At 32.4% G+C, this 19640-nt stretch overlaps 1 protein-coding gene across 3 annotated transcripts; it reads left to right on the forward strand.

Moving 5' to 3' along the window:
• The first annotated feature begins 464 nt into the window (after positions 1-464).
• On the forward strand, positions 465-16170 carry LOC129806496 (glutamine synthetase 2 cytoplasmic). Of its 3 annotated transcripts, none has more exons than XM_055855137.1 (4): positions 465-631; positions 6056-6233; positions 11189-11350; positions 15169-16170. In XM_055855137.1, the coding sequence occupies exons 2-4, from the start codon at positions 6056-6058 to the stop codon at positions 15933-15935; spliced, it is 1107 nt and encodes a 368-aa protein (XP_055711112.1). In that variant the 5' UTR covers positions 465-631; the 3' UTR covers positions 15936-16170. The 3 variants fall into 3 exon arrangements, with proteins under 3 accessions (XP_055711112.1, XP_055711111.1, XP_055711113.1); XM_055855136.1 differs by having other exon boundaries at positions 490-1181; XM_055855138.1 differs by having other exon boundaries at positions 490-938.
• Positions 16171-19640: the final 3470 nt, after the last annotated feature.

Genomic DNA, 19640 nt, shown 5'->3' on the forward strand with positions numbered 1-19640 from the left:
TAGTATTTGGGAAATACTAAGTGAATGATTTGAGCTTGAACATTAATTTACACTTTTATGCTCGTCTGGGATAGGAGTAAGATCAGTCGATGATCACGTTATTCAACTTTAATTGCAGTTGAGAATTTTCAAACTATTTTGCATATGCATCAATTTGTCTCAATGCATTTAAGAGTTAATAAATCAGGAAAAATGATGAATTACTTAAGTGTTTTAGAATTAATTGGACAATCTCGGTGATTTCAGGATAATTTGTGGGAATTTTTTGGACTTCTGAGAGTGGTCAAAAGAAGATAAATTCGTCGTGCGAGGGTAGGAACCATAGATGAAATTGCCGTATTACATAAAAGACTCGTTGTCATTGTTGTATTGCCTCCGCCCTGGACGTATATTAAGTACAATAAATAAATATTATAGATAAACATGCTACAGAGAGTGAAATGAATGTGTCCCCCTCTCATTGTTGTCTAGTATAAATTGGAAAATTGTTCTGGACACAATCAGTCTATTGCAGATTTTCCAACAAGTCGCACTCTGAAATCTCTGGAACAGTTTCCTTGCGTTCTTTTCTCAACTCCATTTTTTAATTTAAAAAAAAAAGAAAAAGATCTTAATTGAGGATTAGTGCAAGGTAAATTTAGAAAAGAAAAAAATTTCAGTGTCATTAACGTTTGTGTTTCCCAGTCCTAATTTTAGATCTGCGATCAAGTCCTAATTATTCTGTTCGTCAGATCGTCTCATGATCGCGATCAGTGATCAATTGCCGTTAAAATTTAGTGCACTTTTTATCATTGTCTCTCGTGATTGCACGATCACGAAGTGGAAATACTGATAAATTTCTTATTTAAATATATACCCATCAGAATGAAGTTCAAAGTGTTGATAATTGCTGCTAATTAATATTCACATTGAAATAACCAAATGACTCTCTCCTGGAGGTTTGTATTGCCCAGACTCTAGTGATCTCCAGACTTTCAAGTGAACTTCGTACGGAAAATTCGTCATTTTCGCCAGTGGTATAAAAGCCACAGAATCCACCAAAAAGCTCCCAGATTGCTTTTTGAGTGTCTTCCAAGAGCCCAAATTTATCAGTTTTACCAATAATTTGTATTTCTCTAAAGCATTTTTTACAAGTTATTCGTGCTTAAAAATATCCTTTCAAGATGGTAATGTCGTTGCTTGTATGTATTCAATTTTTTTAATACTATACATTTTATTGTTGATTTAATTATTGAGTGATAAAGTGCATTTTCTGTGAAGATTTAAAAAAAAACGATAAAATTTGTTTGAGGGTTCTTGAGTGACGATCAGTTTTGTCAAAAATTGCATTTTTGAAGGAAATTGCCTGGAGTGCTGTGGGCAGAAATGTCAAAATGCATTTTTTGACGAAAATTGCTCCCAATGTGTAGAGGCCTTAAAGGCGTCTACACATTGAGAGCAATTTTCGTCAAAAATTGCGTTTTTGATAGAATTTTGACGTTTCCCCCTACAACGCTGCAGGGAATTTCCTTCAAAAAAGCAATTTTTGACAAAAATTGCTCCCAATGTGTAGAGGCCATAAGTCAAAACCCAGATCCGAAATGTGAATTTTTTACAATTTTTATTGGGAATACAGAATTGTTACAGAATTGTTACAGAATTTTTCATAAATAAACACAGTGCTAAATTTTTATTTATATATTAGGGGAAAGTGAGGCTACTTTGAGCTGTGGGGCTATATTATTGATAAATGACTTTTTTGCATATTTTCTAAAGGAAGTTAGACCTTACAATTGTTTTAAGTTTTAATTGTTTTGTATATCAATATAGGATCACCTTACCCTATTTATTCCACAAATTTATTATTTGATTCTTTATGACCAGCGCACAATAACTTTTGTTTTCTAAACATGTTTTCAAAATTTCTATGAGAGTGAGCGAGATGACCAGATCTAGATCACACTTACTCTCATTGAAATGTCAAAAAACATGTTTACTAAACAAAAGTTATTGTGTGTTGGTAATTTCATTACGATCCAGATAAATGGAAAATCCATCCATATTAGGGGAAGGCACGCTACCTTCAACCGACTTAAGATTCGTATAAATCATTTTTTTTTTCAATGTGTTTTAACCCTTTATCAGGTAAGACAGTCTTAAAACGATCATCACAAAAATACATTTACTGCTATTACAAAGTTTCTATTCATTTAAAATTGCTCTTGTCCATTTATTTATAATCTTACTACCATTTCTTTTGAAAGTATATGTAAATAAGGGCAGTTAATGTAGGGGAGACTGGGGCAAAACCTGTCAAAATGCATATTTAATTCTTTCACGAGTTCTGAGAAAACTTAAACGTTTTGTAATGAGCATATTCTTATAGGAAATTTACTGTTCTACAACATTGCAGAAGACTATTTTCTTCTATCTCAAAAGAAATGTGATTTTCGAATCATTTTCTAAAAGTCAATTTTGTGGAGATTCTCAAAATTTCTGGGGCAAATTTTGTCAGTCTTCGGATCAACCCCTTGGCAAGTTGGCCTTTTTATATGGAGCTATTTGAAGCCAATTCCTAAATTGATCTCGGACTCAGCTCACAGTGCTCAGAGGAAAAAATTTATTTAAATAAAAATTTATTATATTTATCCCTCCATACGGAAAGGTATCTTATAATCCTTATAATACGGAAAAACTTCTCAAATCTTAGATATTTAGCGTAACGGTCGCGAGTGCAAAAAAATCCCATATAAATTTAAATCGAAGTATGAGAAAGTGGCTTAAAATTTTAGGCAACTTGCCAGGGGGTTGCTTCGGATAATTTGTGACGTTTTACTCTCGCAAACGTTAAAAATATCAAATAGACATAATTTTATAGGAAATTTATTCTTCTACAACTTTGTCGAAGATATTTTTTCTCTATCTTAACGAGAAATGTGCTAAAATTGAGCTTATCAGTATTGATATTTTCTGTAAGCCAAATATTCCAAAAATAGGGCTCAAAATTTCATTATTTTTTTTAATTTTACATAATCCTTCCTCAAATCCCTTGAAACTTTGTAAGTTTAAGAAGGTTCATGAAGGCTATCTATAATAAAAATTTCAAGCCTCAGTCTCTTTTATTTTAGAAAATAGTGAATATTGAAATTTTCGTTTTGACAAATTTTGCCCCAGTCTCCCCTACATTTAAATGCAATAAAAGTGTGTTTCCGATGAGTGCTTTGACACGTGGAAACTGTTAAAGGGTTAAATTAATTTGATCATTGTAATATTATAATTTCCAGAAAAGAGCTATTGGTAAATCCATAAGGAACTTTAAAAAAAATGAGTTGTCCGAAGCTTGAGTCGTCCGAAGGTAGCGTGCTTTCCCCTAATATATATCGCACATTGAATATTACAACGGCGGATCTTGGTTTTTGTCAATTTTGAGATATCGTCAGTTAAATCTGCATTTACCGTAACTTCATTTTTGCGATTTTGAGATATATACATATTTGGAATCAGCGTAATTTTGTTTATTAAACGCACTTCTGAAAAAGAAACTTTTAAAAGCCCAATAAAAATTATTTTAAACAAAAATTATCGTAAGTGCCCTTAATTAAGAAAAAATTATCAGAATTTGTCGTAACTTCCATTTTTGGGGAAGTTACGATAAATTTCCATACAAAATTTTCAATAATCAGCATTTGCCGTAACTTCTTTTGCTCGTTTCCGTGGCTTGTAATTTGCAGCAAAATTGCAATATTTCTCAATAAAACGTTTATAAACTCTTCCAAATATCGAAAGACAGTGCGAATAGTGTAACATGAAATCATTTTAATTCAATATTTGCAAGAAAAAAGTGAGAAAAAATCCCCATCCATCTGTCATTAATTCAAAACAAAACAAGCGACGTGGCGCACAAAATTTATTCAATAAAACTTATGAAATAAAAGCTTTTAGGGACAGGGATAACAGTATTATTGACTAATTTAGTCAAATAATGGCGCTTATTATCACTAGAATAATTCAAATTGATATAATGCATTTTAGAAAATTGTCGTAACTTCCAGAATCTCCATACATTGGAAGTTACGGCTTTATAAATGATGGAAGTTACGATAAAATATTATTGTGTTTCTTCTAACATATTTCTCAATATTGCAGCTTTTAAATAATTTTATAAAGATTTTCTTGAGTTAACTTACAGTTTATTAGTGCCACTTTCATTATTTTGAATCAAAAGTATCGCATTCGGGGCTCATTTTTAAGAAAAATAATATTGAACTGAAAATTTCGTCTCCTGAAAAGTTGTCAAAAGGAAGTTACGACAAATGCTGATTTAACTGACGATATATATATTTTTTATAAAAAAAACTGCCATTTAGATCAGGTTCTAAATTAGGATATTCTATTGGATGATTGCATAAGTTCATGGGCCACTTTCACAGGCGTGATTACAGTGTATTCTATAGCTTATTCTCGTTATATTTGTTAACTCTTTTGCATGCACTACAAAGATTATAATGTCTTCAATTTAGTCGATATGTCCTGTGAAGGACTTTTCCAAAATGTGGAACAAAAAGGTGCATTTATTTACAACATTTAATGTTAGGTGAATTTTGGGAAGGTTCAAGTGATAGACTTCCATGGAAAAGCATTCTAGCAGTTTATTTAGGTCATATTCTTCCTCACGCTTTTCTTCAAAAATGCGATTTTTGAAGAAAATTGCTCCCAATGTGTAGAGGCGTTTGTGGAGGAGTTTGCCTTCTTGATTGATCATTTTTATGAAAGATTGTCTTGCGGGAAAATGCTAAAAGAAAAATCCAGAAGCGGACAATGGATACGTTTCCCATAGTTCCAAATTTATTCTGAAAACAGTTATTTAATAAATTCTGGAAAATAAGTTTACAAAGGAGGAATTAAATTTCAACATTTATTTTTTCTCATTCCTTCCTTAACCCTCTAACAGTGTTTTCTTGAATATGCGAAAAAAAGTTCTAAAACATTATTTTCTAGGATAATTATGGTCCAATAAAGTCGAAAAACCATCCATTCTTCATTATCTTTTTTAGTTTAAGGCGTGTACACATTGGGAGCAATTTTCGTCAAAAATTGCGTTTTTGACAGAAATTTGACGTTTCCCCCTACAACGCTGCAGGGAATTTCCTTCAAAAAACAATTTTTGACAAAAATTTCTCCCAATGTATAGAGGCCTAGAGGGTTAAAGGTCTCTTGGAAGCATTTTTCGTCAAAAAATTGCTTTTTTAAAGGAAATTGCCTGCAGTGCAGTGGGCAGAAATGTCAAAATTCTGTCAAAAATGCTATTTTTGACGAAAATTGCTCCCGATATGGAGAGACCTTAAGTCCCTTAAAACTTTAGACGTTTACGACTATTCGTGAAAGCTATCCATAGCAGTAAAAATTTGTTTCCTGTACTACTCTGCCCCAGGTTCCCCTAACATTAAATAAAATGGGGAAAAATGAAAAGCTGTGAACCAGGCACCTCAAGCATGGATTTTTAGAGCGATTTCTGATCAATTTTGCAATTTTTTCTTTTATAAAATATTTTACTGACTAAAAAGGAATTTAAAACTTGCCTATATATCTTTTGCCAACTAAAACATTAATTTACTGACCAATAATACTTATTTCTTTAAAATTTTGCAGCAATTTTACCTTTAAAAATCCCTTCAAGTTTTTTCTAGAATAAAGTAGTCAATAAATTTTGTTGCATAGAATTTCAGTAGACTACAGTCGACAAAGGAAAATTCAAGTTCATTTTTCTTTTCAAAAGATCCAGTTAAGATCAAATTTTGCAGTGCTCCGTGCCTTGTGCTAAATTAATACAGTTTTTTAGAAGATTTCGTGATTAATTCGAATATCAATTAAAAGTAAGATCCCTCTTTAATCTATTTTTGCCCAAAAGCTTTCCTGAATTTTCTCGAAAAAAGTGAAATTAGAAGATTAATAATTTCTATCACAGATTGAAGAGATAAATCATTAGAATCTCTATATAGAATCTAAATAAAATGTTTCATTTCACTTAATCATCTTTCTATGCCACGAAATTCCCTTGCAAATCTTTTTTTTTCAGATGGCCAATCTTGACTGTTCACCAAATGCAGGGATTAACAAGAATCTTCTGACCCGGTACACTTCCCTTCCATTGCCGGATGGAAAGATAATCGCCACGTACATCTGGATCGACGGTACTGGCCAGTTTTTGAGGTGCAAGGATCGTACTCTGGAATTTATTCCCAAATCACCAAAAGGTAAAAGTATTTTGTTTTTTTTTTAATTAAAAAAAAATCCTAAAAAGCCTTCCAGATCTATTCAATAAATTATCGCGCTAAATGCAAAGTACCTCAATTATACGCTTTGTAGGGTGAAAATTACAGAGTAATAGCAATTGCTTAGTCATTTTTCAATTGTATTTACCAGCATAATTGCACAGAGACAGATGCAAAAAAAAAATCATCTGAAGGTCACTTGCAATTTAGTCTCAAGTTCAGAATGCAGTGAATTTCGTGTGACACAATCTATTCGTTTGTACTTACTCCCCATGAAAGCATTAAACATGATCAATGGGTCTTTTTCCGTCTTCAGATAACAAGATTTCCTTCAATTTCCCTGTCAATTGCACGAGATCATCACTCAATCAATCGCAATTGGTAATTTTCCTTCCGTATACCCAAGTAGCAAATTATGATATTGCCAAATTATAAATTGAAAGTCAGGGAAACGTTATTTTTATCCTATTAAAATTACTACGTGCTTATGCAAACTTGGTAACTCTAGGGGGAAGTGGGGCACCTTTGGGGCATTATATCTGATAGTGACCTCATGATATCACCTCCGGAAATTCAGAATCAGTTATGGTTGATGAAGGTGCATAGGCCCTAAATATTACAAAAATCAATCGCCAAAGGGGAGATATTAGGGTGAAAATGTGTACACCACTTCCAGGAACTTCCACAATTTGCATGGAATAGCCCTGCGCACTTCCAAAACTTCGCAACACTCTCGAAAATGCTGAAATACTTCCAGCACTTCCTGCACATCATGCACTTCTTACACTTAGTAATCAATAATTTATATAATCTTATGCCCTAGACACACTTACGACTTAAGCCGAGAGACGACTTAGTGGAAAATGACGGAAATGTAGTTCGACCATTATTTCTAATAGAATTACGCTAAGCCGTCTCTCGGCTAATCCTCAGGTCTGTCGAGGCCCTTATGAGACATCTAACTAAGAAAACTTCAAAAAATATCTCAAGAAATTTATTATTTCGCATATTTCTAACATATATCGCGACATATATTCTTGCATTTGGTCCACGGCGAGTGGCCTTCAAAGTTGAAGCCAATTTCTTACTTTTACATACAAATGCGTATGGGAATTTTTCTGCACTCGTGATTGTTATGCTAAATATTTAAAAAGTGAGAAGTTTTTCCGCATTATAAGATAACTTTTCGTATGGAGGGATAAATATACTAAATTTTTGTTTAAATAATTTTTTTCCTCGGAGCATTGTGAGCTGAGTCCGAGATCAATTTAGGAATTGGCTTCAAATAGATCCATATAAAAAGGCCAACTTGCCTGGAGCTTGTCTTGCATGCTTTCAGTAATTTAATATTATCTTTGTTTTACGAAGGGGTATCAACATATTTTGAATTTTCCTAAGAGACCAGTAAAGGTACTTTTGGAAAATAGAGTCCCTGAAAAATGTATTGTAGTTTGCAATTATTAACGCTGTGCTAGAAAGTCTGTAAAAATCCAAATGTACGAGTGCAACAACTAATTCAGCACTTCAGATGTATCTTCACATTTTATTAAGCTTGATCCTAATTAACTCTTGCAACAAGCTTGGCTGTTTTTTTGCAGGACCTTTTCCTTTCGAGAAATTTCTGCAAAATTATTTTCCAACATTTTAATAATCTCTTCAATTGTTATCGAAAAATTTTCTTCCACTAGAATACTCACAATATGGCCATCAATATTAGAGACCGTTTAAAATAGAATTGATATTTCGAAGAATAAATCCCTATTTCAAAATTTTCAAACCCACTTTTAATCATCTTTATTTAGAGCAAGGACACGATCTATCCATCAATTGGAAGAGAAGTCGATATTACAAGGGGGAGATATTAATCGAAAAATCGTGTACACTACTTCCAGCACTTCCTGATTTTATATGGAAAACGTCAAAGACTTCCACACTTCCGGAAGTGCCATAGGTGATTTCCAGCACTTCTGCACTTCTAAGCACTTCCAGGCACTTTCTGGCGTTTTAATTTAAAAGAAACGACTAAAATCTAATGCGAATTTTATTCAACAGCTGGATTCTTATTCTTGACGACTTTATTCAATATCGCAATTGCATTTTAATTCAACTGAAAACAGAATCTCAATTTTAATAATTTCTCTCGGATGTTTGATTTTTATAATAAATCTGGAAAAGTTGTTCATGCGGAATTGTTCTGAAAACGTCAGTGATATAATATAAAATTTATTTTTTCACGAAGAACAAATATTTCAAAAAAAAAAATAGTATTCAAAAGACATAATGAATCAAGAAATGTGCATAGAGACAAACAGTGTGTCATCACTTAATTATTTTTTTTAATTAAACAAAACTGAAACGTTTGTTTTGAAAATCTTCTTACTTTATCCAAAGCTCAGTTTTTAATTTTAGTTATTTTTTAGTTTTATTAGATGATTGCATAAGTTCATGGGCCACTTTCACAGGTGTGACTGAAATATATCCTTTAGCTTAATCCTGTAATTTTTGTCAACTTTTTTGCATGCACTGGAAAGATTATAGTGTATTACATCCCTCTAATGCCATGTATCCATCAAATAAGTCGACACAGTCGACATGTCCTTTGGAGGACTTTTCCAAAATGTGAAACAAAAAGGCGCATTTACAGCATTTGTTAGGCGAATTTTGGAATGGTCCAAGTGATGGACTTCGATGGAAAATAATTTTGGGTGTTTATTTTGATCATATTGTAGCTCTCAGAATAATTCAAAGATGTTCTGGAAAATTTCGAAATAGGGATTTATTCTTCGAAAGATCAACTGAATTTTAAATGGCCTGTAGCATTGATGAAGATATTTTGAGTATCCTAATGGAAGAAAATTTATGCATAATATTTGAAAAGATTGTTAAAATGTTGAAAAACAATAATTCGACTGTATTTCGTCATTTTGAAAATATGGGATACGTTTCCAAGATTGATACATTAGTTCCACATTTTTTTTGACTGAAATGCTTAAGGTGAACCGAATGAATGTGGTAATTTTTCTCTTCGTTTGCGTTACGACAAATAGTCTTTTGGATCGATTGGAAACAACTGATGGAAAATTGATCCAATACAACAGCATACAGTCGAAAGGGTCCTGAAGAAAACAGTCAAGCCTATTGGAAACACTGATCTTCATCTCACGATGGTGATGTTGGAAATTTAATGAGATTTCAGGGAAATTGTTTAATTTAGGCTACCTAAACTCGATGAAATAGTCATAGAAGACAAGAACTGTGATAATTTTTTTTTAGTTTTGATGAGTCTTTTTCAAGAAAAGTCAGTTTTTGGCCCAAAGAAAAAAGCATAATTTTCGAAGGCAATAACGTGAAATTGCGTGCCTCATAAACGACGTTATCAAAGTGCCAAAGGGGTTGTAGTGGGAAATTCTTCAACACCTAGAATAATCTTCATTAATTGATCCTTCCGATCAGCATTTCTTCCAATTTCTATCGAATAGTTACAAGGTACAAAAACATATAAACTTCCTAAAAGCTGTCAAAAACTACCATTCGATCTATCTTCAAGAAAAACGGTTCTTTTCCTTAAAAAATGGAATTAATATATCTTTCGTGGACAACTTTTGGATCAATTGAAACTTATATTAATTATATTTATGAAAAAAATTTACTATATTACGTAAATAAATTTATGGAGCTAAACCATCCGAAAGAATCGACCTTTATTACAGTATTCCAACTGAAAATGTAATTTGAAATTTAAATATTTGTAAAGCATTCAATTAAATTTCATCCATTGGAACAGAGGGAGTAGTTAAACGATATTTGAATTTTTTAACGATAATTTTGATGAGAAATTTAAGACAATTGCGATAAAAAAAACAACATTAATTTAACCCTCAGGACAATCTTTAATTGCGTTACATGCTCACAAACATTTTTTCTACTGTAATTAAATGAAAAGCGCAAAAATCATTTCATTTTTGAGACTTCCACTTCCGCAGTAATTCCACCTCAGTGTACACCACTTCCAAGCTAATATCTCCCCCTTGCGATATTACGACCATCGCTTGATCGATATTAGGAGCGTTTTGGTAATACCAGCGTCTACCCTATTTCCTGCAAAAATTAAGTCAAATTCATTAAAGAAATATGAGAAGTATATTAAATGTTCGAAGCTTAAAGGCCTTCCCCTACAATTTATATATGACGTGGAGATTTGACTCTACTGCTAAAGATTGAGCTACGAACATAGTAAAAATAACGTAAAAATGACTATATTTTGCTACATGGGTTTAAAGGAACAAATAGCAAATAAAACAATGGATTTTTATATGAGCGATATGCTCACTAAAAAATTGCCGCAACTATATGAAAAAATAACATAAAAATGACTATTTTTTGCTACTTGGGATTGACTTTATAATTCTTCGTTAATTGGCAATATGGATTATGCTAAAAAAGTTTGGTTCGGACCGAAATATCTCAAAGGTGCAAATATTTTTTGTCAATTGACCAAAAATCCAAAACAATCTGGTTTAAATCTTTTAACATCCCGCAATCACTGCTAATTTATCCCCTTTTTCTTCTCCCAATTTTTTTTTGTAAATTCGCTATTTTCTGGTTTAGACGAAAAGGTGATAATTTGAATGGATCTTTAGACTGTGTACAGTTCTATAAGAAATTAAAAAGAAAAAATAGAAGTTGAACTCGTGTCATTGACACACTCTTGAGTGAAAATTGTAAATTTTACTAAATTTTGAAGAATTGTTGATAATACTAAAGTGGGATCATTTCAATGTTGATCATATAGCATGTTACGCAATTAATTCAGTGATCTTTTTGATCATCATCGTGACTATGAACATCATTTGAGTCAATTTATTTGTTATTTTTTCTATCAAATCATTTTCACTGGACATTTCCTAATTAATGCAAATGCTCTTGTTGATCGCTAGATTTGCCAATTTGGAATTACGATGGCAGCTCATGCTATCAAGCCAGTGGTGCTAATTCAGATGTCTACCTCCATCCGGTGACCATTTACAGGGATCCATTCCGACGTGGTGATAATATTTTGGTACTCTGCGAAACCTACAATTTCGATGGAACACCAACTGGTGAGTTAATTATTTTATTCTAGAATTAAATATTATGAATTATTTTATTTAAAAATCATTTAGATTCATTAAAAAAGATTGTTCTCCTTTACAATGAAAAAAAATAACGATATGAGGTTTGAAAAATTATGATGGATTACTCAATTACGCTATTTACATTTTAAGCAAAGTTCTAATTGAATTGACAAATATTTCCATTGTGTAATCGTTATCCATTTAAATTTATCTGTGTATATTTGTCATATTTGTCGATCACAATAACAGTTTAACGAAATAATTGACACAAAATCAACTTTAAATTAAATTATTCTTCTTTTTACTGCTCGAACTCAAAGACAGAGCAGTTATATAATCGACTTTTTTTCAACTTGTCATCGTCCTAGAGTTTAAACGGTAAGAGATATTAACTTCCGGTTTTCGGCGACCCCTAATAAAAGAAAACGATACATCTAGATGTTTTTTTCTTTTTTCTTCACGCCCCTCCAACTCCTTCAAACCATTTTTCTTGGTTTGTTTAGGAAACGGGACCTAGGTTTTCATTTACTTTTGGATGTGTTTTGGAGGTGGTCCAGGCGATCATTTCATCCAAATATTCATCATCATTATCATCATTTTCAACCGCTTATCGCTATTGGGGTCGCAGGTTCTCCGAAACTTCAGGAAGATGTTCTGGTTCGATCCCAAGGCGTTCCAAGGCAAGATTCTGAATTTGATTCAGCCACCTTGTCCTAGGTCGGCCTCGAGGTCGATGCCTCCTCACAATGGCTTGCATAGCTTTTCTGGGGAATCTCTTTCTCAAACCGAGGAAGCAGATCCTCGACTCTTTTAGTTCTTCACGAACGACTACATTCCTCACTCAATCTCGACGAGAAAAAATCGCCATCTTGAATTTTTGAAGGAAAAAGTTTTTACTACTTGAGAAGGTCTATATTTCAACCAATTTGGTTAAATTTGGAGTTTTTTGAAAGGTCTTGAAATTACCAACATTATTACATTAGCCGCAATCGCTAATGAATCGGTTAAATATCCAAGAATGTCGGTATGATTGTAACTCATGCCAGAACATTCTAAAATGATCGTTTCTTTACCAATTTTTGTAATTTTTGTAATTTTCGAGCGTTTCGCAAAGCTGGGACACTTTGCCATCTTTTTATTAAATACACCTGTCACTACAACTTCTGAATGTCTCAAAATACGTAGGTAGGGGAAAGTATTCTCCCTTCGAACGTTCATGCCTTTAAATAATGTGGATTTTCTTTAAGTTTTCCTAAGAAATTTAAACATTTCTATTAAATATTAGCTAGTTTATTATCAATTACACTTTGTAACGATGATTTTGTCCCTGGGTTCTCATGCTATTTGTTCTATTACTAGGGTCAAATGATTTACGAAAATACTTATCATTTTGATTTCATTTGGATTTTGCGCCTGGAATCTAGGCAAAACCGTTTTTGCCGTTTTTTGATACTTGGGTGCCTATATGTCCGATTCTGCTGAACCGATTTATTTCTCACTATGGAATGATTTGGTCTACTTTACATGCCCGATAAATCCTCTAAACAGATGAAGTTCATACAACTGACACCAGGGGCGCTGTAGTCTCATAAATGTCAGAAAACATGAAAAAATCGAACTTTTTAGCAACTTTAAGCAAAAATATCTCGAAAACTAGGACTGTCCCTAACAATCTGTTTTGTGGGTTTGATAAAGAATTTAATTAGCTACATTTTCGTCCATGTACAACTTTTCTCTCAGATTGTTTTTTAACCTCGATATTGAGGTTCAAACCAAAAATGAGCATTCAGCCAACTAAAGAAAAAATTAACTATTTGGATATTTTGAATCAAAATTTCCCTTTCGAAATAAAAATTCTCCTCTGAGCTTTACACCGTTGCCTTTAACTTACGGTGCTATCACACTATGATTTTCACGTTTTAATTTTAAATTCAATTGAGCCAATTGAGCATTATAAGATTTCTAGAATTTACTTGAAAATTCTCACAGTCAGGACACATTTTGCAAGAAATTTGCTCAATTTTAAATAGTGCCGCGAGATTTTTGATTGTGAATGACTCCGGAAAATGTGTGATAGTACTTAAAATGTCTTAAAAGTCACTTATCTGTTATTCAGAAGGATCCCCAAAGCCAGAAAAAAATATTTGTGGGCAAAGGGCTCATGCAATGCTTATTAAAAATCTGTATGAAGTCATCCCAACTCCCAACTGAAATTTCTTTAACAATTTCTTTCGAATGTACAGTAAATTTTTTTTGACTGCTTTACCATGATTTTCATTGTAAATTTTACATTAAACATATAATCGTGTGTACTAATACACATTTGTGTAATTTGTACACATTTTGTCTGAAAACTGTGTAATTTGTACACCTTTTATTTGAAAACTGTGTAATTTTACACGAAATATGTAAGAAAATATAAAAAATTGTGTAATCATTCCCAGTTGATTACACGGTTTACAATTTAAATTACACATTTTCAGATTACACGTTTTGTTGAAATATATAATTTGTGTAAATTTACAAGAATAATCGTGGTAAAAAAGCAAACCAACGATTATTCTTGTAAATTTTTTTACTGTGTGGCTTTGGTGGAACTTAATGAATTACTCCCGATACTTAAACTTCACTTCATGCAAGTTTATCACTAAAACAATGTACTTATCTTATATTTTCGCCACAAATAATATTAATTAAGAGTAAATAAATTTAATAAGAACAATTTGGTTCAAAAGACTACTTGTTTAACTGCAATAAAATTGAAATTAATAAGCAATTTTAACATTTTAATTTGCTGAATTCAAATTTAATTGAGCAACCACATTTATGCTATTTTAACATATTTAAACAGGTTTTTCTGGACCAATTATTAGTTTTTATTAATAAATAAGTGAAGATCTATCAATTCAATTAGTTTTTTGTGCAAAATAACGCATAGGAAAAAATCATCTGAAAATTAAATTGAATTTACAAATTGAAAAAAAAAAACGATAGGGTAAGTGTGCCAAATTTTGGCATAGTTGCATGCAAGCGTCAAAGTCTTATGGCGCTGGTACACCTTTTCAATTGAGTGAAATTCAATCGATTGAAATTTTATCTCTTACTCTCTCAAACTGAAATCAGATATGGGTGTCTCTTTCTGTCAAATGAAATTTAAAATTGAAATTGAAATTTCAATTTCAATTTTCATTTGACGGGAAGAGACACATATATCTTATTTCGCTTTGAAAGAGTAAGAGGTAAAATTTCAATCGATTGAAATTTATCCAATTGAAAAGGTGTACCAGTGCCACAATATTTTAAATTCAAATCGATTTTTTTAATTCTTTCTTCTGAAAGAGTGTTGCTTGGAACCTTGTAAAGAGTTTTCCGTCTTTATTTACTCTAAAATCATTCTTAATACATTTTAAAATGAATAAAAATGTAGACATAGCTTTGGTGCCCTATTTCGGCCACCTTCATTCTCATAGTTCCTTGCCCTTCGGGAATTCTTCCAATGACTTTTTCACGTCAACTCGTTTGTCGAAGCTACATCTTTTGTTATTCTTTTGCATTGTATAATCTCTAGAGTACGTAAAATCCAAAAGTTCATGGAAATTCGAGGAACAGAAAAGGTGGCCGAAATTGCAAGCTGGCCGGAATTTGGAACACTCTTACCCTAACGCTTTTTACACTAAACGTTTTTCACATTTTAAATGGAGGAACAATTTCTTGACAGACTTTTAACACAAAATAAAAGCTCAAATAGAATTTTATTGAATTTATTGAATTGTTATATAGATGAATCAATATGATAATTTCAGCTTCCAACAAACGTGCAGAATGTGCCAAAACGGTGCAGAAATGTGCCCATGAGGAACCTTGGTTTGGAATTGAGCAGGAATACACGCTTCTCAATTATGACCAGAGACCATTTGGATGGCCCAAAAATGGTTTCCCTGGTCCTCAGGGTCCCTATTATTGTGGCGTAGGAGCTGATAAAGTCTTTGCCCGGGATATTGTTGATGCTCACTACAGAGCCTGTTTGTATGCAGGAGTCAAGATCTGCGGCACAAATGCCGAAGTGATGCCGGCTCAGTGGGAGTATCAAGTGGGCCCATGCGTAGGGATTTCGGTTGGGGATGATTTGTGGATGTCGCGCTTCCTGTTGCATCGGATTGCCGAAGATTTTGGTATTGTGGCTACGCTGGATCCCAAACCAATGCCTGGTGACTGGAATGGAGCTGGAGCCCACACGAATGTCTCCACTAAGGCGATGCGTGCACCAAATGGCATTGGTGCCATTGAGGAGGCCATCAAGAAGTTGTCCAAGTGTCACGATCGTCATATTAAGGCTTACGATCCACATGGTGGGCAGGACAATATGCGTCGTCTCACGGGACGTCATGAGACCAGTTCTATCAATGACTTTAGTGCCGGAGTTGCTCATCGTGGGGCTTCTGTGAGAATTCCGCGGGGGGTTAATGATGACAAATGCGGCTACTTTGAAGATCGTCGACCAAGCTCCAATTGTGATCCTTACAGTGTTGTTAATGAAATCCTCAAGACAATCTGCCTGAATGTGGTCTAAAGTAAAAATCATCAGGGAGCTTTTTTCTGCCCTCATAAATCTTTTGTGATTTCACTTTTGTACTCTTCTTATCTGATGCACTGTGAGGGAAATTGTCAAGTTTTTCCAACCAGGATCAAATTTGAAAAGAAAAATGATATTCCTAAGCACCGAAGTAAATACTGTCTTTGTTAGCTCTGTATCTTTTTATCGATGATATTCGAATGATTTTCAAATAAATCATGTTGTTGAACTATTAATTGCATTTTTATTTTAATTGATCTTTGTTGGTTTTTCGCTTAACTTAAATCTGGTTAAAGAGTTTTTTTTATGAATGCCCTTTTTAGGATATTTCTATACCGCCTACTTCTTGCACTTTAAATACTTTTTAAATATTTCTATTGAATTCCCAGAGAAATTTATGGTCCATCGCGTCGAGTTTCTGGAGATATCTTAGGATTAAGATCTTTAAGAAATTAATAGAAATATTTCATAAAATTTGTTTTATTTTAATAACGGTGCATCCTAAGATGTTGGTGCCTAATGCCAACTTCAGACTGGAGGTTTAGCCCTGTTCCCGAAGGTCTCAAAAATCCAAATAACAAGCAATTTTATTGATTTTTCAAAATCTAAATGGATCATTTGCCCTTAATATCCAATCCTAAACAACAATTTCCTAAAAAATCATGCCTGATAAGGAATTAAGAGGACTTAAGCCAGATGGTAAACGGTAAAGCCTTAGGTCTGAAACCCCTGTACGGATGGTTTGTAGAACACGACTCCACAAATATTTTCCTAGAACAAAGCATAGCCCTACCTCTGTATTTTCCCTGAAATTTTCCATATTTGCCTTATAAATACTTAAATATTCATCAAGTTCATAAAAAGGATGCGTAGGACGACTTGCATCCTTCACTAAAATATTCCCCTTAAGGAAAAAAAACTAGTGCCACTGAAGACCAGAGAGTCGAAAAAGGTAAGATTATCAAAGATATTCTAAATTAAATAATGTTGAGATATTTAAAATGAAAATTGTTGAGGAAGTATTATTTGATTAGACTTATCTCAAGAATGGTACATTGTATAGCTTATAATGTTAGTGTCAAAGTATAATTGGTAGAGGAGGACTGAAAAAAATTTCTATAATAAACTATCTCTATGTCTATGCTCTCTGACATTGTCTAGGGTTGAATAACCTGCTATCGCCATGTTTAGGAAAAAATTAAATTCATTTAATCATAACTTTTGAATCCTTGTTACAAGATAAGTCAAATTTGACACAAAGTTACTTAGATGTATTGGCTCTAGATACGTGAAAACAATAATCCTAGAACATAACGCTGGACTACTTAAAAAACTGATTTTTATTAATAATGCAAAAATAACCATTTCGTCGCCACTTTTTACCACTTTTCGCCAGTTTTGTAAAATTTGTAACCACTTCTCGCCACCCACTTGAAAAGAACCACACTCGGTTATTTTAGGCAATGCTATGAAAAGAATACATTCACCATTTCTCTTTCCTTGTGATCACTTTATTATTACTCTCTTTAAATGATTTTTCTTCACTTTTATTTGAGAAATCAAATTATGGGGCTTTTGCAGAAAGTAAACAATGCAGATTTGACAACTGAGAATGTACGAAGTGAAGTTAGCGTCGCCTATTGAAAAGATATGGCGACAGGTGGTAAAATCAATTCCAGAATATTACCACTTCTCGCCATGCCTCATTTTTATACAAAAATAATATAAAATGAAATATTAATTGACTAAATACAAATTTTATGTATTCCACAAGTGCAATTAAATATTCAATAGACAAATTATTTACCCAAATAGATATTTTTGGCCTGATGAAAATTTGACGACACTTAGTACATTTGGTAAGAGATGTTGGATTCGATGCACTTGCTTAAAATATTGCTCTAAAAAGTGATCAAAATCGTGAATCCAAAACTAATAATTATTATTTTTCGATTCTATGCGTAGAAGCAGAAACAATACAAAAAAATTGCGACTCATTTATTTCATAAATTGCGAAAAATAGCGATTTCAATGTAAGTGGCGAGAAGTGGGGCACTGGCGAGAACTGGTGATTCCACCCTAGTTTTCTTTATAAATTCTTGAATATAATTTAATTTTAAGAAAAGGATTGCATGGGACGACTAGCATACTTCACTAACATTTTCTCCTTTAAGAAAGAACTGGAGTCACTGAAGATCATAAGGCCGGAAAATGTGCCATTGGTTTGGTGCCATTATAAAGATTTTATTAATCAATTTATTAAGATTTAAAAATCAGAATTTTTTGTCCTGAATTTATTTGATTCAAATTTTCCTGCTAACCCTGCTTTTTTTAGCCATGTGATTTTTAGCGATCCTAGCCTTTTTTTTTAAGGAAAATACTTTGGTGAAGAAAACAATGGTATTATTTGACGAGAAATAATTCTAAACTATTTAAAAGATAAAATCTACCATGTGGTAATTTGAATTTAATAATTACCGAAATACAACGTGAGAGATAGCGTAAAAGGTATTTCACAATTCGAATGTATGACACATGGACGCCTCATTATTATTTAATTCAATTCAATTCAATTAAATATGACCTTATTCTAAAAAAACGTTTGGTTACTTTAACAAAAAAAAACGTTTGTCAAAAAATTGTATTGCTATACTTGCACTAAGACAAAATTTATAACAGCGAGATTTGAGGTACTCCTACTACCGAAAATGTGTTGTAAATTAATAAAAATATAAATGAACAAAAATATTCAAAAATGATAAATATTTAAAAAAAAATCATTATAGATTTTGATAAATAGAAAAGGTTGAGATCAAAAATCGATAACTCAGAATATAAGTCGAACAACTCGATTTTTCACAAAAATTGTTTTATTCGCTTTTTGGATAGGTACCTTTCTTGTGAATATTATACTCGAGTGATAATTATTTTCAAAAATATAGATATTTTCAATCTCAAAAATCCTATACTCAGCATGTAAAATCTCAGCTTCAAATCGCTCTCCTGTAAAATTTGCCTCCTGCGAGTTATTCCTTTCTTATTCTGAGCGATCGAAATGTAGGATTAAAAATTAAACATGATTTTTTTTTAAATTAACATGAATAAATTAACATGATTAAATTAAAAATGTTAGAAAAAATTCTATTAGGGAAGTATTTTTTGTTTATTTTAATATTTATGCTTTACAAAAATCTAAGTATTAAAAATTGGGCATTAGGGTAAATGTCCTAATTCAAAACCATTTCCAGACGCTTTAACTTTGACAGAAGAATCAACACATTAAGTTCATATTTTTTCTGAAGAGAATTACATAAATTTGCTCATTCTCTCTTCTAGAATGTTATTGTTGAGAGGAAATTCTTTAGATATTAATTTGAAAACTTCTTAAAGACAAGAAAAATACGCGAGTGTAAAATGCTTCTATTGGAAACATATAAATCCAAATGGAGACAAGGAAAAGTTTCTAATTGGAGACAAACAGTGTAGTGAAACCGCGACGAAAGGCTTCCAAAGCCTTGTTGAATTGCTTCTGAGTGCAGAATTTGTTCTTATACCTGATCTTGTCTCCTTTCCCATATAAAACAATAAGAAAATCCCTCTAAAAAAAATCATATTTCCGGGGTTTCCTATTGAAGCATTTGCAGACACTTCAGAAAAACCCTTTTTGTTCACGAAATAGGTAATTATTTCATTTGAAAACTT

This window comes from Phlebotomus papatasi, chromosome 3 (genome assembly GCF_024763615.1).
Source record: "Phlebotomus papatasi isolate M1 chromosome 3, Ppap_2.1, whole genome shotgun sequence".
Taxonomy (NCBI): Eukaryota; Metazoa; Arthropoda; class Insecta; order Diptera; family Psychodidae; genus Phlebotomus; species Phlebotomus papatasi.